This window comes from Emys orbicularis, chromosome 12, assembly GCF_028017835.1.
Source record: "Emys orbicularis isolate rEmyOrb1 chromosome 12, rEmyOrb1.hap1, whole genome shotgun sequence".
NCBI classification, from domain to species: Eukaryota; Metazoa; Chordata; order Testudines; family Emydidae; genus Emys; species Emys orbicularis.
Genome location: NC_088694.1, coordinates 8,279,584 through 8,301,628, shown reverse-complemented (window position 1 = coordinate 8,301,628; position 22,045 = coordinate 8,279,584). Strand labels below are relative to the sequence as shown.

General features: G+C 50.9%; 1 protein-coding gene across 1 annotated transcript in view; it reads right to left on the bottom strand.

Moving 5' to 3' along the window:
• The window catches only part of LAMA5 (laminin subunit alpha 5), a 164,485-nt gene that overhangs the window by 20,104 nt on the left and 122,336 nt on the right, over window positions 1-22,045 (bottom strand). The window contains 27 exon segments of the mRNA XM_065414983.1: window positions 55-209; window positions 528-644; window positions 811-1,007; window positions 2,206-2,376; window positions 3,168-3,279; window positions 4,204-4,314; window positions 4,412-4,563; window positions 5,551-5,694; window positions 6,485-6,665; window positions 7,313-7,413; window positions 8,024-8,238; window positions 8,925-9,005; window positions 10,316-10,443; window positions 10,820-10,933; window positions 11,501-11,731; window positions 13,051-13,134; window positions 13,233-13,334; window positions 13,592-13,753; window positions 14,327-14,467; window positions 15,034-15,178; window positions 15,445-15,649; window positions 16,541-16,752; window positions 17,422-17,537; window positions 18,475-18,614; window positions 20,163-20,289; window positions 20,877-21,078; window positions 21,579-21,676. Of these exon segments, the coding sequence (XP_065271055.1) occupies window positions 55-209; window positions 528-644; window positions 811-1,007; window positions 2,206-2,376; window positions 3,168-3,279; window positions 4,204-4,314; window positions 4,412-4,563; window positions 5,551-5,694; window positions 6,485-6,665; window positions 7,313-7,413; window positions 8,024-8,238; window positions 8,925-9,005; window positions 10,316-10,443; window positions 10,820-10,933; window positions 11,501-11,731; window positions 13,051-13,134; window positions 13,233-13,334; window positions 13,592-13,753; window positions 14,327-14,467; window positions 15,034-15,178; window positions 15,445-15,649; window positions 16,541-16,752; window positions 17,422-17,537; window positions 18,475-18,614; window positions 20,163-20,289; window positions 20,877-21,078; window positions 21,579-21,676 (3,944 nt within the window).

Below are 22,045 nucleotides of genomic sequence, written 5' to 3'. Positions count from 1 at the left end.
AGAGTGCCGGGCCCACACAGGCCGGGGTGAAGCTGGGGCAGCCAGGGACGTTACCTGGAAAGGTTCCGAGCGAGTTCATCCAGGAACCTAGCGTGCTCCTCAGCTTCTTCGACGACTGGGATCTTACTGCTGGCGGGAGAAAACTTCTTCACTCGCTCTGTCAGGGGGTACCTGGCTCCGTCCAGCCGGGCGGCTAGCTTCTCGTACTCCTGCAGGAGGACACGCCCACAAGGGGCATTCACCAACCTTGCCAGCTCCTCACTTCTGCAGCTGGACACACACCCAGGAGGGAGAGAGACATTCCGGGGGGCTGGCAGGTGACCAGCACATGGCTGATTTTCCATTGCCAGCACCATGCCCTTCACCCACACCACCATTCTTCCTCCACCCTTCCCCATGGCTAGTGCCAACTCCACCAACACCCTTCCCCACCCCCACCGCCTTGTCCCTCTTGCTACCAGCATCACACGCCAACCCATCTGACACACCTTGACCACCGGACAACCCTGAGCTTTTTCATCACTCACCTCCTTTGCATTCTCTATTATCTGTAGAAGATCCGAGACCTGGACCAGGGAATCCTCAGCCATCTGCAGAGTGTCCTGCACCACCCCGTACTGCTTCTGCAGGTCCTTACTCTTTCGCTTGAGACACAGATGGATAGTGTTAGTTAGGAGCCACAGGATCAAGCAACAGGCACAAGACCTAGATTATACCAGACATTCCTTAGCCACTGACAAAACCATGTACGTTCACCCAATGGTGTCAGTTCCCTTGCATGCCTATATGCAAATAAACCCCTCGTTGTACCTGGATCTCCTCAAGGTTGTTCCGATTCAGGCTGTTCAAGTCCTCTGTCTGCCTGGTTTTGTTCACAGCCTCATTGAGAGCATCTCGGAGATCCATCAGCTCTGAGCTATATTGAGCCAGTAAGTCTTTGATGCTCTTCACCAGGTCTTGGTTGGATTCCCACTTGCTGTACAGCTCGCTCCTCACGCGATGGAGCACTGATGACAGAGAGCACAAGGAGATTGCCTTGAAACTCTTGTTTCCCCAACATTTAAGAGTTCTTTCTGAGTACACAGTGGAAACTGCTCGAAAGGCTCAGGGCCCGATTCTGGTCTCAAAGCACAGATTTTACGACTAGAAGGGGACCATTATCACCATCTCCTCTGACCACACAAGCCAAAGAACCTCACCCAGTAATTTTTGCATGAAGCCCATAATTTCTGTTTGAGTTACAGCAAATCTTTAAAAAAGACAAAGACATCCCCTCTTGATTTAAAGCTGCCAAGTGATGGAGAATCCACCACATCCCTAGGTAAGTGGTTCCAATGGTTAATTACCATCCCTGTTAAAAATCTGCACTTCATCTGGATACATCTAGTTCCAGCTTCCAGCCATCAGATCTCATTGTGCTGTTTTCTGCTAGATTAAAGATCCATTTGCTACCTGAAATCTCTTCCCACAGTTACACTAGTGCATGTCTGGAGTAACTCCAGTGATGCCAGTGGAGAGAAGAATTTGGCCCCGAGGTTCTTGCAACAGAGTATTGTTTGATTAGAGCAGTGCATTGCAATGGAGATTCCCTGCGGAATCATAGACTCCAGGTCTCTCTGAGCAAGGAACGACAGACACACTTCTGTTGTCACCATTTGGGACAATTTACTCAACCACTAAACACAAGACATACGAGCGTGTATAGGTGCATGTGAGAAAAAAATATATATATAAAACACTAACTACATTTTTAAGTGTTGTCATACAGAACCATTAAGTTAATGAAATTCAAATGCAATTAAATAAATCTGAAGCCTTCTGATAGTACATGAACTTGCTTGTACAGAGGAGCTAAATTCTGTTGGGACTGAAGTGAAAAATAACCGGCACTTATTAGCACCTTTGCAATTTGCAGAAGAGACTAAAATGGGACTATCAATTACTGTCCCCTCATTGCTGGACTGCTGAGGAGGTCAGTATTGGAAACTCCTAGCCTGTAAAAGCTAGAGGGGCATATTCAGTTCAATAGTGTAACTCTCCAAATGTTGGTGACCACAACGGGATAACAGCAATGGGATGCCCCATAAACAATGTTTGCAGCAATGCCCTCAAGATGGGACAGTTTGGGAAAAGAGCCCCAGGAGCACTAGACATAGCCTGCACCTTGGCAGTTCCCATCCCCTGTGCCTGCTGAGCTAGGCTTACATTTCTGAGCCTTCTCATGTTCATGTTCCGCCACCCCTTTCTGGCTGAGGAAATCCCGTTCCTTCATCTCCTTCAGCATCCTTTGCACCTCGGCCAGCTTTTGCCAGAACTCCTCAGAGGAGGCCGTGCTGAGGTCTGCAGTCCCCAGCTTGTCCATCTGGTGCACCAAATCTGCAGGGAAAGCCATGCCCCATGGTTATCCACCAACTGAGCATGTGGTCCTCCCCCAGCACTCCGAAAAGCTCCCACTCAGATAAAACAGCATCTGGTTTTTGTTGGAGTCCTGATGCCCAATGATAGATGGAGTGACTTGCTTCAAGTCATGAAGTGGGAGAATGACCCAGCTGGAATTCAGACCCAAGTTTCTAGACCCTCTGCTGTAACCACTAGACTGGACTATTTCCCAAAGAATCCATCTTAGAATCATAGAATATCAGGGTTGGAAGGGACCTCAGGAGGTCATCTAGTCCAACCCCCTGCTCAAAGCAGGACCAATCCCCAGACAGATTTTTGCCCCAATTCCCTAAATGGCCTCCTCAAGGATTGAGCTCACAACCCTAGATTTAGCAGGCCAATGCTCAAACCACTGAGCTATCCCTCCCCCCTTGTAGTTCGCCTTCTCCTCTAGCTTTACTGGGGCAGATTTCAGCCAGTGCAGGTGAGGAAGATTCCATGTTGCTCAATCACTCTTGGGAAAAGCACTGCAGATGGCCTCTATTTCTCACATTTTAAGTGTAAATATAACGTGCTTCACCAAAGACGGCATTTAGCCAAACAGCTGAGATTCACTGGCCACAGAATTCTCTGCAACAACCCCCCACCTTGCTTAAACCGTCTACAGGAATCTCCACAGATACTATCAAAGGTAACACTGCGCCCTGAGCAACTTGAAACAGCGGGAGTGTGGGATTTGGGGCAGGGGAAAATCAACCCGGCAGTTATACTTACACCTGGTCACTTACCCGCAATGCTATCCAGGATGCCTTGGATACTAATCGGCAGGTGTTCTGCTCTCTGATGGGTCTCTTCTGTCTGCCCCTGCAGATCCTTTGCTTTTCTGTGAGTCATTGTTGCCTACAAAACAAATCACTGGTTTAGCTGAAGCATTCAGGGAGATACAACATGAGCCGTAATGCAAGGTTGGCAGCTTTTGGGCCCACAGAGCTGAAAGAGTCAGCTCTTCAGCAAGGATTCGCACGGGTACTGTACTCTGCTACGGTTTATCTCCATGTGTGCACAGAAGTGAGTGAGAAATTGTGTTCATGATGAAATGGGTGCTGAAAAAAACCCTCAGGTCCATTGGGGACAAAAATCTTTCCTGCTCATAACACTGTTACACATTCTGACTTGTGCCAACACAGCCTGCATATTAATCGGGAGAATGCAGAAGACGCACAAGCTTTGAGGTTCTGAAAGAGTTTGCAAGTGGATGTACAAAAATGCACTCAGGTCATGTAATTACACACATACGGAAACACTGGCCATTTGCACAGGTAGTTACCCAATGGGTATAAATCATTTGCACGTGTAAGTGCACACACATTTTATGCACCCATTTAAAAATCAGCCCCTGAATCTTGTGTCAACTGTAGGTGCTTTGGGGCAGGGACTGTCTTAAATCAAGAGGGGATGCCTTTCCCCTCCGAAGAGTAGGGTTTAAATACAGCAGAAGAATGAAATGGTGGTTGCGGGGGCTGGATATTTGCCCATATCTAAAAGCTTCCTTAGGCTCTGAGCAAGGAACCTGCCTGGATGAGCAGGGGTGTTGAAGATCAGGGTTCAGGTTCACTGGCAGAGTGCACGGTAGGCGACCCCAGGACTGGGTTAGCAGGGGGTGCTGCAGGAGTCAAGTGTCCAGCAGCTGCTCAAACGAGGCCTGGTCCTAACTAGCTCCTCCCATGGGCACCTAACACTCATCGTTATGAAAAGGAACAAGGGAAGGCCGGTCTGTGCCTGCAGTGTTCTCAGCAGGGGGAGGAGGACTGAGAAACACCCTGCCTTGTGCTGCAGTGCAATCAAATCCTGAGTGAGGTCCGCATTCTCATCTGCCAGCTCGTCTGCCTTTTGCTTGACCCTGTTCATGGATCTCTGATATTCGCGCAGGTGGTTCTGAAAGAGAGAGGTGGGAGTGGAAATCAGGCAATAGGACCAGAGCCCCATGCAGAGACTAAGCCAGCGGGGAGAACACGTTAAGCCCTCCACATACAGTGACGTTTTTCATAGAGCTGTTCAGACCATGCAGTCGGGCCCAAGCGATGGAGCTGGTGTTCAGGTTGATCAGCTGGTTCCTGATGATGGGGAAAGAGGCCTCGATCTTCTGGAGGTCGTCCAGCAGAAGCAGCACGCAGCTGTCACAGACTGCCAAGAGAAAGGGGTGGTGAGTAAACGGCTCTAATGCACCCACGTCGTCTCCTTCCATCTCCCCCTTCCTTATGACCATAGTAAGGACATTTTTTTAACCCAAAGGGGGAACCACATGTCTCCAAATCCCCGCCTCTTGAATTGGATTCCCCTCCGGGGAAGCTGTTAACTTGGGGTCCCCGGGTCCACTTTCAATCCCTTTGCACAAAGGATCAGGATTTCCAAATGCTTTTAGGGGTGTGCCAAGGAGTGCAAACTGTCAGCTGGCCTGCTCTTGGTCTCACAGCAGCTTCCCACCCGCATACCCCACATAACTCTGATGAAGTTGCTCCTAATTGGCGAGATCAGAGCCATGCCCACTATTAGGCTGATTAATACTGTTCCTCTGCTATCTGCCCTACGGCCACAAAGGAAACCAGCCAGAAGGCAGGGTGCTGTCTGCCAAGCTCACCGCCAATGTTTTAATTACTGCCAGGGGCCACCACGCTGTGGGGACCTGACAATTAGGATCTGCCTCTTAAAGGTTACTCTCTAGCAAGTACTGATCAGACTACATCTCCCACAATGCACCATGGCCAGGAGATTCCCATGATGCCCCTTCTCCCCTCTCCAAGAGGGGAACCTGGGGTGACTCAAAGGAGATTGTAGTGTTACCAGGGAGCTCGGCCTATAGAGGAGAATGGGCACATGAAGCAGCTTAACTACAACTCCCGTTGCATTGCAGCAGCATTTCCAAACCAAAATATTTTGGGTTCTGGCCAATTTCTTGTTTTGGCCAAAACGTTCTCAGTTTTTGAATTTCCACCAAAAACAGAAAAAAAAAAATTAGATGAAAATGAAACGTTTGTCAATATTTTCAGTGAAACCCTCCCACCCCCCATTTTGCAGCCAGCTCTACCTCACTCCTGCAATAAAGCCAAGTGTGTGTGTGTGTGTGGGGGGGGGGGGGGGGAGCAGGGGGGAAGATGACACGATGCTACTAACCTTCACACCTCATGCTGTCCGGGCCATTTGCTACAGGGATCTCATACTTCTCTATGCAGGTGTCACACTGCTTCCCCGTCAGGCCATGGGAGCAGGTGCACTCCCCAGTCCGGGGGTCGCAGGATCCCCCCTTACACTGACACTCTGCCAATGAAAAGGAGGCAGCTGAGGGAGGTCTGTCCTGACCTAGTGAGCCCCCTGAGAGAGGGAACACTGGGATTCCGTCACAGGGCAAAACACCACCGCAGAATAGAATCAATGAATGAACAAGGGCCAATGGGTGGGGCTGTGAACATGCTTTTTTAATGGAAGGAGAGATTAGCTCAGTCGATCCTCCCCTTTGACTAGTGAAGCTTAATGTACAGAAAAACATAAGAGTCACGGTTTGTTTTAAAAAACTTCAGATTGAAATTGCACACCTCGTTTGCATAAGGAATTGCTGGGAGTTTTCTTCGGCTGGATGGGTCGCTGCACATGCAAATGATTGTATTTAGCAACTTGAGCACTTACCTGCTTAGCTCAAGTAACTGTGGTGACTGCTGGTGCAAACCGAAGGGGTGGAAAGGGCAAAACGCACTTTGGCAGCCTAACATTTTTTTTAAAACCGGGCCCTTTGCAAGGTGATGCCAAGTGCCCAGACAACACTTTGGCTTATTTTATTTTTATTGGTACGATCTAAATGACAAATAATGATTAAAAGCCTCTATGGGATTATGGTGGCTTCTTTGCTCTCAAAGCTGGAACGCTTGTGGGGGGCTCTCCAGTTGTAGCACCACGGAGATGATGTAAAACACAGCGTCCCCGTATCCGTGGTGAGAAGGGACTGGATTCATGCTAAGCGTCTAACACAGCCCTTCGGCACTGAGGGAGCAGAGCAGCACAGAGTTGTCCAGATATTTCTTCTATGAGATTTACCAGCAGGGAAGAAACTCACTTGTGCAGCCACGCTCGCTGAGCCCCCAGTAGCCTGGCGCGCACTGCTGGCATCGAAGACCAGTCACCCCGGGCCGGCAGCTACACTGACCAGTCTCAGCGTGGCAGCTGGTGCCTGTGGAGCCAATGTCGCAGTCACACTTTCGACAGCCGGAGCAGCCACGGTAGCCGTAGTACCCATCCTAGGGAAAGACGTGGGTAATCAGCAGGCTAGCACACACAGGAAGGGGAGGCAATTGGAGGACACGCTTGCTTTTCCTCTCCAGAGACACACACAGCTTCACAGTCACTCTGGCCAGAGCTGAAATGCGATCCATAGTCTCAACTTAATTCCCAGAGGCGTTTCTTCTGAGCACAAAATTAACACACAATATGGCAAACTGTTGGACCAATGGGAAGGTTGCACAATAGGACCGAGATAGAGATGCACTGGCGGCATTGTGTTCGTAAGCTCGCCTGGTGTCTGCTTACTCCAGGTGGGGAGTTCGGATCCCCGAAATTCACCCTAGGGTTAATTGCCTTTTTCCTACAAGCATCAAAGCTGCAGTTAGCACCCCCTCCTCCCATCATTTCGTAACCAGGTTCTTTAGAGATTGACCTTTATTGTTAGGTATCTGCCTGGTGTAGACAGAAACAGCATCCCATCACTCAGCCATCTGCCGCACAGCAGCCATTATCCTCCTGTCTCTGCCCAGGAACTGCAGTGGGCTCCTAACGGGAGGACAGGCTACAGAAGAGTGGAGCTGGCGTGCAGTGACTCAGCATCAGCCAAGCGTATAGTGATGGAGCCGTCACAGTGCGTGTGGGGGGAACCCACGATTCATTTTACCTGACAGCAGTCGCAGTGCTGACCTGTCACTCCAGGTTTACAGAGACATCGGCCAGTTCTAGGGTCACACGACTCAGTCCCACACGGCAAACAGTTACACCCTGCCAGGAAGAAACACACCCATTTACCCGACAACGTAAAAAGATCAGCCAGGCACTCTGACCCCTCCTGTTTCTGGTGGATTGGATAGTGTGTTGGGGGGAAATCCTGTCGACTGGGGGAGTTCACTGGTCGCCTTCATTCTCTCATACATGGGGACTGATCCTGCCAACCCTTATTCACATGGTTACCTGCCGGAGTAAGACCTATTTCTGTGAGCAGCAGTTTGCAGGACCAGTGCCTTGGATTTTACCATGTGTTCCTCATGGCAGGGCCCTGTAATGTCAGAAATGTACTATGCAAACCCACCCAAGCACAGAAATAATAATTCGGTTAATATTGCTAGCTGTTATTACTGACAAGGCTGCTACAGTGTCAGAGCTTTACCGCCTGTGTGCAATTTTTAAATGCCTGCTAAAGAGGGTTGTTTTGTTACTCTTATTTTTAACCAACGTACCCTTTGAAAGCCAGGAGACCAGGCTACCGGCTTTGTAAGAACCTACCCAGGCGATGACCACAGCCGTGCCTGCAGGCTGGCTAACTGCACACGCCCGTGACACACTGCCCCCGAAATGCATTTGTAAGCTGGCCCTGGCTCGGTGCCACACTTACTTGTGCAGTTCTTTGCCCCCACTGCGTCTCCGTGGTACCCTGGGGCGCACACTTCGCACCGGGGCCCGGCCGTGTTGTACATACATCCTGTGCAGGTGCCCGTCAGAGAGTCGCAGTCGCTGAACAACATGTTGGGATCCGTGTTCTCGCTGCAGTCACATGGCTGGCAGGAACTGCCAATCACTAAGGGGTTGCCATAGTAACCTGGGGCACACCTTTAAAAATGCAGCAGGGGTTAAAAGGGAGCTAAAGCAACAACTATGCTAATGTTACCAAGCGTCCCCCAACGCGCACGGATACACTCCCCCCCAGCTCCCACTGAAGTGCTGCACAACTACTGACTACACTATAGTTACAGCTATTAATTAGCCTAATGTTTTGGACTCCCACAGCACCTTCCACTCAAAGCACTTCACGGTCACTAATCAAGCCTCACATGAAGTGTCCCTGTCCTTGCTTTACAGGTGGGTAATCAAGGCAAAGACTGCTGCGGGAACTTGGCCAAGATGACACCCTATGCCAGTAATGGAGACAGTAATAGGAATATCCCAGCTGTATGCTGAGCCCACACTGATGCACAAAGAAACAGCGTATAAGCGATTAAGTGGGCCCAACTCCTGCTGGTCCTGGGAACCACCAGGACCCAGTGCTCGAATTGGAAAGGCGTTGCCTTGCAATCTCAGCTGGTATTTTATGCCCCTTCCACAAAATAACGGAAGCCAAACCCACAACAGAGAGGATTCACAGCTCAAATCAGTCTCTTGTGCTAACGTAGCTGGGGCTTCTAATTTTATTTTTGTCACTATGGAAACTTCTCTTCTGCCAAAGCAACAGCTGCACTCTGAAAAAGAAACACCTCCCAGCTCACGGTCCTGCCCTCCCGTAATTACCAGGCTCTTACCGTTCACACATGGCTCCGGCATAGCCTGGCTTGCAGAGACACTGCATGGTGGAGCCCTTGTGGACACAACCAATGGCAAAGCTGAAATAACACGGGGCAAACGTCAAAGGTTATTTTACTCTGAAGACCGACACCTGGTACCAGGGTGACGGGGACTCTTGTCATTCAGGTAGGGGTTGCGTGAGGGCTGGGAGTGGTTTATGGCCGTAGAAAAGGGAATGGGGTCGGGATCAGCTCATGGGCATGGGCTATTGTCAGGGTTTGGATCTGTAGCAGGGCAAGGGCTTGTGTCAAGGGTGATTTGTGACACAGGCTATGGAAATGTTTAGTGCTGGGGTTGGCAACGGGTACAAGGACAGGGCGAGGGTTGGGGCTGGTATGGTTCCCCAGGATAGGCAGAAGGGTGGGGCCAGTAGGGACTTCCAGGGTAGAGGGTTAGGGTTGGGGCTAGCAGTAGGTGCCAGGTGAAGGTTGGGGTGTGTAACACACCCCTGGTTTGGGTTCGGGTTGAAGCCAATAGGCCTCCACAGGTTAGAGTTAGGCCTCAGGCTAACAGGGGGCTGCAGGGTAGGTTTAGGGCCAGTGGAGCTCCCCAAGTTAGGGTTGTGGCCTTCGCGATATGTATAGTTGTTTCATTGATTTGTACCCCCAGGCTAGTCAGTGAGGTGGCCAGTTCTCGTCCCTACAGGAGGGTTCAAGGCTGAGATTGTAGGAAGCACTGGCGCAGGGTTGGCCTTGGGACCAGGGGTGGGGGATTCCAGCATATGGCCTGGCAGGAGGCCCTTGGCTAGAGTTAGTGTTGGTACTGCCTTCAGGCTAGTTTTAAGTTAGACGCGGTTGGAGTCAGGGGCTAAGGACAGCCCGGTTTCCGGAGTGAAATGCCAGCGCAGAACGTCTAGCCCATGAGAGAATCACACAAGACGGAATCGCAAAATCACCTTGAAACTTGATATTTTGAAATCTCAACATGAGATACGCTGACTTGGGGGAAATGGTGCTAATATCGGAACTTTTAACTGGTTTAGGTACTAAATTAGCTAAATCAATAGAAACCAATGTTTACAGTTTGTCGCTAATATTTTCACACTTTTAGAAATTACTAATATTTCCTTCAGAAAGAAAATACTCTTGCTGGCTGCACTAGTCACATCAGAGCTGTGGGTCTTTCTCCCCCTCCATGGCCTATCCCATCATTATCAGCATTAATAAAAAGGGGAGCAGCGTCCTCTTTCCTTGGTAAGCAGCCAAAACAGGAATGACCGAACTGGGAATGACGTGGCAGCGCATCTCTCCTGGCAGCCAGAAGAAACTCCTCCAGGATCAGGGGAAGAAATCGGACTACTTTGTGGATGATACAAAACAGGGGAAAGAACTTCACAGACGATACTTACTTGTTGGAAGCAACTGAAAGAGGACATGGACATCCGATGCACTGCAATGGCCCGTCGAGGGAGACGTTGCCTACGTAACCATCTTTGCATCGCTCACAGCGATCTCCCTCCGTGTGGTGTTGGCAGTTCTGCAAGGACAAGACAGACAACACGTTCGGTATTTCTCCAGGGAAGCATTCAACACCACGGTTTTCTGGAGGATTACGATGGCCTAACCGAGGAAGGGATTGTCATTCCAAAGGGGTGGGTTAGAAGAGACGACTCCCCATCACACATCTGGCTGCCTAAATCCTTTCCTCTTCCCCCGCACACCCAGTCTGCTCATCCTAAACTGACTTGAAGACAATAAATCCCCTTGAAATGGCACATGAAGATTTTCGGTGATCAAGAATGTAGTTTGGTAACCTCATAACTTGGTCACTGTGTATTGGAGGGAACCTTTTAGTCAGCTGGTGAGGACCAGCGCACATTGTACTCTGATTATTTCATGGGCTAGCTACTTACGATGCATATTCCAGACCCCGGGAGGCACTGATCCGAGTGGCCGTTGCAATGACATGGAACACATTTTCCCAAGAAGAGACCCTTGGTGTCTCTGTAATAACCTGGAGCACATTCCTAATGAGAGAAGAAGAAGAGGAGGATGTGACACATGGGCCAAACATGGTTAGGCAGAGCTAGCATACTAGCGTAACTACCTTCCATAAATGCTACTGGGTTTCAAGACATAAAAATAGATTAAAAGGGACAATGGTCAAGAATTTTTTAGTTAAAATCTTGCCCCCACAATCAACATGAGCCAACTAGCTAGGCAGTAAGACTTCATTTAAGGCTTTCAGGTATGTACCTAATGCTAGCATTGGACCCCTGAGCAAGCCCCCCAGTAGCCCACTACCACTACCCAAAATTCTAGCTCATGCAAATCTCACAGCACATGGGCAATAGCAGGAGATGGAGCACATGTACTGTGTAGTTCAATGCGATTTTGGGATGTTGGCAGGTGCAAGTCGTCATTAAAGAGCCGCACACCTGGGATTGGCTCAGAAAACGTGTGCTCTAGAATCTTCCCTGCATTCTAACATACAACGGGGCACATCCAAACCTAGCTGCTGAGTGCATCGGCTCTCACGTGCATCCTACAATTCCACTTCAGCCTGGCAAGAGCACTTCACCTCTTCCCCCTACCTGGCAGGAATCTCCCCTGTAATTGGCCGGACACATGCACAGTTCCACGTTGCTGGCTCGGATGCCCACGCTGGTCTCCGTCACAGTCTCCAGGACCACCCGACGCAGAGATACTGATGAGGCGAGCTGGGAGAAGAGCGCTCTGATCTGCAGCTGCTCTAGGTTAGCCAGCACCATCATCAGCTCTTCCCTGGACACTGGGTTGTGCGTCTGCGTGTGTCTGAAGTTACCCTGGCAAAGAGAGAGAAGCTCTGGTGTTACCATGCAGTACGCGCAAGCCCTGGGTTTCTGATTCTGCCCCTTTGGAGATATTTCAGTCAATCATCCAGCTAAATGAACCCCCTCATCCCGGAGGGGGGCTTATCCATACAATATCCCAAAGACTCTTCACTTGTCTGCAGCTATGAGACCGCCTCCTTCTGTCTCCACTGTAAGTATTCTATCTGGCAATTCACAGCCAATACTCTACCCAGGCCCCATCCCCAACAAGCACCAGGAAAATCTGTCCATGTGCCTGAGGAAGAGCTCCCATTCACGCAGTGCCTTCCATCTCCAGAGATTCACACGAGCTTCACAAGCCACATACATGCAGCTTCTCTCGGGAGCAAGGCAGAAGCCACCTGATGCACAATACAAGAGCATCTGTGGAGGGGAACATTTGGTCCAGGACGTCAATGCAAATCCTTATTGCAACAAAGGCTGCCGTGGAAGCATCAGGCCTGAATTTTCACAAGGTCCATTTCCCTACTGCCAACTCAGTTTGCACTAGTGCTCCCAGTTGGGCCTCCCAGGGCCAACACGCACTCCTGCGATTCCCCTCCCGCTCAAAGACATGGATGCATCTGGATGCAAATCTGTCAGCCCAAAAAAATGCACCTGCCAACAAGGATGATAGGCTGAACATTTAACCCTTTAACGTCCTCACAAGGCAGACAGGACCTGGCTCTTAAAGTCTCAGACAAAAGCCCCAGAAACTATATGGAATTTATAACAGAAATTTCTGAGCGTGCAACCAAGGTACTAGCCCTGTAGCATCTGCACTCAAGGCAACTCTCCCTTCTGTCTGGATGGCCTCTACCACTGTAGCATCTGAGCACTAAACAAGGATAAGTGGATTTTGTCCTCACCACACCACTAGGAAGCACTATCCACCTTGGGAACCAAGACTCGGGGCTCATTAAGTGACTCACCCAAGGTCACATTAGGAGTCTGAAGCTGAGCTAGGAATTGAACCAGTCTCTGAAGTCCTAGGCTGATGCCCTATCCTCTAGACCATCTTGCTACGCTTCCTGCTTTCCTGGAGCATGCACCCTAATGTTTCTCCAACACATCTCCACAGAGGATCTCTCTCTGGGATGACCCTAGTGACACACAAGTGTTCCAGGTTTTGAGGCAGTCACAGACTGCTCCAAATTCCTAGGACACGTTAAACAGCTGCCACGGCTGCAGTCCACAGTACAGAGGAACAACATTCGGTTCTCGGGGCTCTATGCCTTGCGCGGTCTGTCCCTTCAAGCTCCAGGGAACGCGCACAGTGTGTCCGAACTCACCTCCACGAGCTGCAGCCGGCCTTCATGTACATCTCCAGGGGAAGGGTAAGTGCCTTCCAGAAACATGATGCTCATTTGGTTTCCCTGGGGAAGGTACAGAGATGTCTTGTAAGTCACTGGCTGGAAGCACCATTTATCCCTGAACCCCTAGCACAAGGCACAAGGGGTTTCTGAGGCTGTACCTTGAGGATGACATCTGGGCGGGGCTCCATGGGAATGAACACATCGCCCCTTCTGGTTTCTGAGCGAAGCTCATATCGCAGGTATCCGCCATAGGAGGACACCTAGGGGAGAGCCAAACAACACAGGCAGAAGACACTTATCACCACTCAGCTAAGTGACATACTATGGTGGTTCATGGCTGGTGAGCATAATCAGATACACCCCCGCTAAATCCAACTGACAGGCAATGGCACAAAGCAGGCCATTGGGCTGAGGCTCAGGGAAGATCAGGGCGGCATGTGACAGCGTTTGCTTCATCACCTTACCAAATGCAAGGGACGAGCATGCAGGGACCGTGGCCAGGTGTGTTCTCTCTTACCCGGTCTCCAAGGTAAGAGCTGGGTGCGTGCCAATAGAGCTCCTGATAGGCCTCGGGAACGTTCTTCAGATCCGCATGAATGAGCTCCTCCTCTAGTCTCAGGGAGGTGGTCACTTCTTGGCGGTCTCCGCTCAGTAACACCCACTCATTCATGTTGATGAACTAGGAGAGAGCGAAAGAGAGCTGTATGCCTGTTTTCCGAGAGCACCCCACATGCGCCGCAGGGAACGTCTCTGCATTCGTGCGCCTTTGGGGCACGTGGGACAGGGTGGGGGCTGCAGAACGGCCTTGGAATTTCGGTTACTGTTACTCCAGGACAGCGACTCTCAATACAGGGGTCACGCTCTATAAAACGGGGTGCCGAGAAGAGGCCAGTGGGATCCCAATCATGCTCCAATTCTGTTCCTTCGCTTCTAGAGAAGCTGATTTGCTCAAGTTATTTGCAACCTCAGAACTATCCGCATGAATTCCCACTCCATAGGGATTCCTGTGGCACCTTCTGTAAAGCATCAGGACCTCCCAAAGGCAAAGGATCCTGGGGATCAGCTGAGGAGGCGGAATGTGTGTGTATGAAAATGGTTAAACCCAGCCCCCAGCGCTCCGGGATATCCCACAGATGTACTGGCTTAGTGCAGAGCGGGAGAAAGAAACCACCTGGGGGCTGGGAGGAACAGAATCCCACTGAACAGAGGGGACAGGACCACCGACGTCCCCAAACCCCAGCCCTCCATTCACCTCCACTCGGTACTTCTCCGCACTGTGGCAGCGATCGGTCGCTCCAAAGCAGAAACACCTGGTGCAGCCCTTGGGGTTGTTTGCATCCAAAGAGAAGGTCCCCAGGCGGCACTGGTCACACCTCACACCCTCCACGTTTTCCTGGAAGAAAAATGAACCATGAGATGTGTCGAGTTTCCCCTACAATTGCTATAGGAGCATGGAGACAGATGGCACACTGCTCCAGCAGTTATCAAAACACTGCCCGGGGCTGTGAAACGATGCCGTTATTCAATTCACCTGCAGGTTTGCGCGGCAAACCCCTCATCAGCCATTAACCTCTGCTCACTATCAAACCGTAACTCCCCCGCACTTGCCAAAGCTCTCCTGTGCCCAGCCAGGGCTGGGAGCACCACCCGGAGGAGCGGGTTGCCATCTGGTCACTGAAGAGCTGAGTTATTCTCCAGTGGTGCTGCAGCAAAAGGCCTTCTCGTCACGGACACTTTCAATCCGATTTCTGATGCTGACAGAAGCTCTTGGGAATCAAAGGCCCGAGTGTGCCATGAAGCTGAGGGGCATTCCCTACAGAGCACGCAGGATGCCACGTGCTAGGCACTACCGGTTCTCCATCTCTCCATGCCCGCTCTCCCAAGACCAACCAGGTCACGTTGTCGAAGCAGGGGAATTAAATTGGCCAGGCAATTTATCAGTGTGGTAACTAGACTGACCTTGCAGTGACATTGCCCAGTGACCGGATCACAAACGCTCACTTCCGTCCCTGCCTGATGACAGTCACACCTCCGGCAGTGTGGGTAATGGTAGTAGCCAGGGGCGCAGACATCACATCGCCGTCCTATTATATTGGGTTTGCACCTAGATAGGACACAGGAGCAATGGAAGTAAGGTTCTTGGTCTTCTGCTGATCTCTAGTTCCTAACAAGCTCCCATGCGAGTAGTTTTGCTGCTCTATACTCCTGGAATACAACACTGATACCAATGGGTTATTACTTTCCCCTTCCTTCCCAACCTGCTAACACACCCCATGGCGCTCCATAAAGCCAGATGTCTAAGCTAATGATCCCAGTGCTGCTGCTGGCACATATCCTCTATACAACCATGGTCCCGTCACTGTTCCTCACCTGCACTGGCCACTGTCCACGTCGCATCCTGGCTCTGCCAGTTCTTGGACTCCTGTACGAGAACAATTGCAATCCTCACAGCCAATCAAGGCATGGCAGCCAAAGGTCTGGGGCTCACAGACGACGCACTCCGGCTTGATGGTATGCGGCGGGCAGATGCATTGTCCCGTCACTTCATCGCACAGGCGGGTCCCGCAGTCACAAGCTGCAGGGGAAAGGAAGCAGCTGAGTTCATTGTGGAAGCAGTAAGAACCCCGTGATAAAACAAAGCCCAAGCAACACCAAGGCTGCAAATCGACAAAAGCGGGTGCGGGGGAGCTTGTGCTCTGTCCATCTGAAAAGCTGGCATTGGAATCAGCCTCAGAACAGCACCTGTTCAAACACCAACGCCCACCCCAGTGGGATCCACCAGGGCAAGCCAGTGACTGGCGCCAGGGCTTCTCTGTGTTTGTCATAGAGCTTGTGAACAGGGATTTAAGTGGGCTGGTACTGACTGAAATGCAAAGCTGGAAGACACAGGGGAGTCTGGTTTTGACAATCACCAGTGATGGGCAGAGAATGAGGACCACATTTAGCCCCAGACTTGGAGTTTGCATGTGCACACTGATCTGTATTTGCTAACTGCAGAAACGGGCACGGAAAACCAGAAGCCAGGTTTGAGGCTGGCAGTAAAAGTGTCCATAAACAACCCCGTGAAACCCAGCTTAACAAACCACAGGACTAGCAAAGAAGGGGTATCCTGGATGAGGTGAATCTTTAAACGACACAAATGCACTGGGAACCTCGGGTTACTTGAGAGGAATGGTGATGGGGAAGTGCTGGATGGTGTTGGAGAGGATCTTTAGCGCATACACTTCCAGAGCATGTAAATAGTGCTATAAGCTGCACTGCTGTTTAACCCCCCCTCCTCAGTACAAGCTTCATAGGGAAAATCTCCTGCAACCTTCGACTCCCATAAGGAGGCAGAAAACCGGGTTATCCTCATCAGCTATTTTCCAGGCCTACAGGACAGGCATCTGGCCCCCAGCAGCCATCAAACCCCTCAGAGCTGAGAGGAGCAGAGCTTTCCTCCCGAAACACAGAACAGGTAACTCACGCCTGCAGTTGGGGAAGCCCCAGTAACCGGTGGCACACCGGGAACACTCTCGGCCGATGACGTTGGATTTGCAAGCACACTGCCCACCAAAGAGCTCGCACTGGCCCCTGATGGCCCCTGCCTCGTGGCAGCGGCAGGGCTGGGCTCCATTGTTGTAGAACAGAGAGAGCGAGATGGCAGAGTCCCTGCAGAACTTGGACGATGTGGTAGGACTGCAAAGCAAGAGGGAAGAGGTTCCTGGCCTGGGCTCTCTTAGACCATCCTCAGGGCTGATTTCCCCTGCAGGTACTTTCTCCGAGGCAAGGTTAGGTTCCCAAGGCATGACAAATCTCCATCGGACAGACTTGCTTTAAATGAGATGCCTCAACACCAGGGCACTCCCAACCCCACCACTACCTTCTCAGATGGTCTACAGGCTACTCACAAGAGGTGCCGGGCACCCTCAACCACTACTGAAGTCAGCAGGAGTCGAGGGCACTCAGTACTGTTCAGGTTCTATATCAGGACATTAAGGACCTGTGAATGCTCCTTTAGATACCAGCGAAGGGGACTTGTCTGCTTAAGCTAAAACCAAGATTTTAACCAATATTAACTTGGGTGTTGTGTCATTTAAGTCCCCCAGGGTCCCTGGCGTCAAACCACCCCAAATCAGCATGAATCAGAGCAAAACAGAACCCAGCTACTGAAAAACCCAGCAGATGTATTAATTATTTATTAACTGGGCGTGGCCAAGAGAAGGGAAGCAATTAAAGCAGACAATTCCAGCGTCCTAGCTGGATGCGTTTCCCCAGCAATGGCCTATACTCTACTGTTTCTGTTCCATAGAGAATGCAAAACCATTGGACAGCAGAACAGAGTCCCTTTAAAGCCAAGGCTCTCACTTGATGTAGAAACTATTGACTCCACAGCTGCTGATAAACTCGTAGGATTTGTCCAAGGGTTCCTCCAGCAGATAATGGGAGCTGTAGCTGTCTTCAGGCACCACCAGGATGTAATCCTGCAGCAAGACACAAAGCAACCAGCCACACCCTAGCGTTCAGTGCTTCCTCCCTGCAATGGCTTAGGTAAGCCAAAGAGAACCACAAGCAGCACATGAAGCCAATCAGCTCACTCCGCTGCCTGAGCATCTCTTTAGAAATGATTGGCGTCTCACCAGCTGGGACATGGTGAAACACTTCAAAGCGCTTGTCTTTTGAGAAGACAATTGGTCCATGTGGCCCAGTGTCCTGCCACAGGCAACAGCCAATACCCAATGTGATTGAGGCAAGCAAAAGACCCACCAAGGGCAGTATCAGGACACCAGACTTCTGTTTCTAGCTCAGCTGGTGACTTGCATTGTGGCCTCTGGTGAATCCTTTAAGAGCTCTGTACCTTCATTTCCCAATCTGGACGACTGGGATAATGCTTACCTGCCTCTGTCTCTAGAGATCCTTGGATGAAAGAGGCAGTGCAAGTGCAAAGTATTATCACAATGGTGCATGAAACCAATTCTGCAAAAGTGCAAAATATGATCACGACAGTGCACCAAACCGACTGCTCAAAGCTGCGTCCAGGGTAGGAAGGGAATTTCTTCCTGGCCGTCACAGGCTGTCATCTGACAGTCTGAAGCAGCTTGATTAAGCTCAGTCTCCTCCCCTCTCTACTAGGAAGGCTATACATTAAGCGTGGCAATGTCATAACATAGTTCCTAGTGGCTGTTGCCCATTAGTGATGGGTTCCACCGAGCCTGCCCTCTAAGCTACAATGCCACATTTCCCGACATTGGATGCAACTTAGCAGGATGACTCAGAAATGGGGAAATGGTGGGAAACGTTCCCTGCCACTATCCTACAGCAAATGGCCTGGAAATACATGGTTACAACCCTGCTCCTATTGCTGCCACAGGGATGGAACCAGGTCCTGCAGGCGAGGGAGCCTTTCAGCTACACACTTACCAGCCACAGCTGCCGGCCTGCTGGCACACGAACAATCACCGTCAGCTCATTATCCGTAACGTCCAGGATGATCTGGTTCTCGGAAACCACCACGCTCCGACAACCGTATCCATGTGGGCAGAAAGCAGCCTTGGCCTGGCCTGAAAGGCCAAAAGAGACATCAGCCCCCCAGCCGCCTCCATCCCACCCCCCAGCCTGTTCCGCTCGAGTTCATCCAAAGCAACGCCCAGGCAGCCAGCTGTGGGCTGCGGCACACACCAACTCTCCCCCGAGTGGCTCATTTCGTGGTGCTCGTGTCTCAGACACTGACTCAGGCAGCTTGGGAGGCAACCAAGGCCAAGTCAATGCTGCCATGTTCCGAGGCAGGGTCCAGCCTCAGGGCTTTGTGGTCTGAGTGAAGACCCTGAGGAAGATGAATAAAGGCAGCCACCAGGGAAGGGGTTGAGTTTCAGAAGAGCCTGCCCAGTGTGTGATGTGTGTGTTGGTGTGAGCGCCACGCGCTTGCCCTTCCATTGCTAGGTAAAGCATCGTGAAAAACCTAGTGCAAATCTTCCCCTCTGCCCTGGACTTTGTAAAATCAATGCTTCTCGGTGGTGGAAATGGAAACAGTGTGGAAATGGAAACAGTGTGCAGCTGGAAACCATCTCCAACCCCAGGGGCCCACTGTGTAAGGCCAAGGTCAATTTGCAGTTAGGTCCCTATATAGCTGAGCCCATGTGGCTCCCACTGAAGTGAATGGGAGCTTCAGGAGCTCGGCACCTCTGAAAGGCAGGTCTCTTTAATGATGTGTCTAACTGCGGATTTAGGTGCCTCACTTTATACACCCATTCAACTTTATACATTTATTCAACAGTTTGGCCTTCATTTCACCTTCCTAGAGTCTGCTGCAGTAACTGAAAGCACCAGTGTATCACAGGCCATCACAGAATTTCACCCAGTTACTCCTGTACTGAGCCCAATATCCTGTGTTTGGCCAAAGCGTATTTTCCAGAAAGGCATCCAGTGTGGATCTGAAGACTTCAAGAGATGGAGAATCCACCACTCCCCTGGGTAGTTAGTTCCAACAGTTAATCATCCTCCCTGTTAAAAATTTGTGCCTCACTTCAAATTTGAATGTATCTGGCTTTAACTTCCAGGCGCTGGTTCTTATTCTGCCTGTTTCCACCAGGTTAAAGAGCCTTTTAGTACTCAGATCAGATCTCTATCCCCTTTGGGACATTTCTCAGGCTTTGTCTTCACTACCCGCCGATCCGGCGGGTAGCAATCGGTTTTTCGGGGATCGACTTACCGCGTCTAGTGAAGACGCGGTAAAATCAATCCCTGATCGCGCTGCCGTCGACTCCGGAAATCCACCTCGGCAGGAGGCGGCAGCGGAATCGGCGGCAGCGGTCGACTTTCCCGCGTCCTCACCGCTAGGTAAGCCGACCTAAAATACGCAACTTCAGCTACGGTATTCACGTAGCTGAAGTTGCGTATCTTAGGTCGGAACCCCGCTGCAGTGTAGACCTAGCCTCACACAGCTGCTGCCAGGGTCCCGGCTAGGAGGAAGAGGCAGTTTGGATGCCCTTGACTCTCTGCCTTCCTCCAGGAACCTCCTACGCGAGATCCGTGATCAAAAGGAGTTTTCAGATGACTTTCCCCATGTCCCTCAGTCCCAGGAGCCTCTCCCTACTCCCAGCTCTGCTCACCTTGCCAAATCCGCCCACCGTTGATTAACACTTCCACAGGGAACGTGGGGTGGTTGGGCTGGTAATAGTGCACGATGAAAGCATAGCGACCCAGCGTCTGGATCCGGCTGTTAAATACAGCAGCAGCCTGGCCCAAAAGACAGGAGCAAAGACAAGAAATCAGGGTTGACATGCACATTCCTCTTCCAGTGCAATCCCCATCCCTCTGCAATGCACCAACCTCACATCCCTTTCAACACGCCAGTAGGAGAGTGATTTCTCTGCTTTGCACCACTGGGGACTCAGTCTCCCTTGTGCATGTGACATTCACAGTTAGCCCCTCTATCTTCCCAGAACCACCAAGCTTGGTTACTCTAAGGCAGCAACTCTCAAGCTGTAGTCCATGGGGCCCAGCCTGCAGAGCCCTTGCTGGGAGTCTGCAGAAGGGGACTTTGAGAACCAAGCAGAGCGGGATTGGGTGGGGAGGAGGGTCCATGTGGATTACAAAGTGATCCACAGAATTAAAGCACTGGAGAAGCCCAGATGAAAACACAACTGTGTCGTGGTTAATGAAGATGGATGGGAAAGCCAGAGATGCCCTTGCATGAATGGAGTCGTTCCGCTGCTTTGCTGAGACTTGCACCGAGCAATTGCATGCATTCGGTGCAGCCATCTGACACAACAATCCCCTTGCCACGGAGAGGAAAAGCCCAGTCCAGCTCCAGTCTTCATTACCTGGGCAGGCTGCAGGAGAATGAGCTCTGCTGAGGAGTCCACTGCGGTCGGAGGCCGAGGCGAAGGCTCAGTTGGGATGCCAGTCGGAGCGACTGTGAAGACGTGAGTCAGGGGAAAGTCTGGAGGGATTGACAGAGCCTGGCCTGCTTCCAGGACAATGGACTGAGAGAGCTTCATAAACCTTGATGGGATGCAGGAACTACTGCACCAGAGGGAGAAAACACAACACATGGGATCGCTGGCAGTGGAAAGACAGAACTATGAGCTCTGGCAGGACAGAGACTCGCCCATAATATCGATCCAGAGCACAAAGCATGCCGTGGCAAGGAAGGAGCCTTTACAGGGATTCCTTGGGGCCATTACCATATGTAGCACTGGGGGAGGGAGAGGAATCTTGTACGGCTAACTTAGTGGTAAGTGATGAACAAGAGTAGGAATTCGGACACACTGAATTGCTGTCACGGCGTGTGAACAAGTCTCAGGAAGGCTATTTCACTGGAGCAACGCAAGGAGTATATCCCATAAGGGAGGCCATCTAGTCTAGTGGTGAGAACACAGAATTGGAGAGCTGGGTTCTAATCCCAGCTCCGCCACTGGCTCAAGTGGGCCGGTCACTTCACCTCTCTGTGTCTCCATCTTTAAAATGGGGATAATATTCACTCGCCTAGGAAAAGTGCATAGAGAAATCATGCACCCCGTTACCTGGAGGGTGAGAAGGTGCCATGCAGGCTGATGCAGTGAACCTTTGGCTCAACAAATTCCATGGTGAATTGTCCATAAGGTATCAGGTACACTTTATACTACAGCAGCAGGAAGGAAAGAGAAGAGTGGTAAAACGAAACCTCCTGCTACTTGAAGCCTAGATTTGCTCCTTTACCCTCACCCCCCACCCCCAAAGATCAGGATGAATACTCTAAAGATCCCCTAATAGACACTTCACTTCACTGAAGACCAGTGCTGTAGGGACCCTGTGTTTGGTGGAGGGCGGAAGCCAAATGTGTCTGAATTCAATTGCTCTAGGGCAAGATTTGTATATGCCTCCAAGTGATTCAGAGCAGGGGCTCTCAACCTTTCCAGACTACTGTACCCCTTTCAGGAGTCAGATTTTCTTGCGTACCCCCAAGTTTCACCTCACTTAAAAACTCCTTGCTTACAAAACCAGACATAAA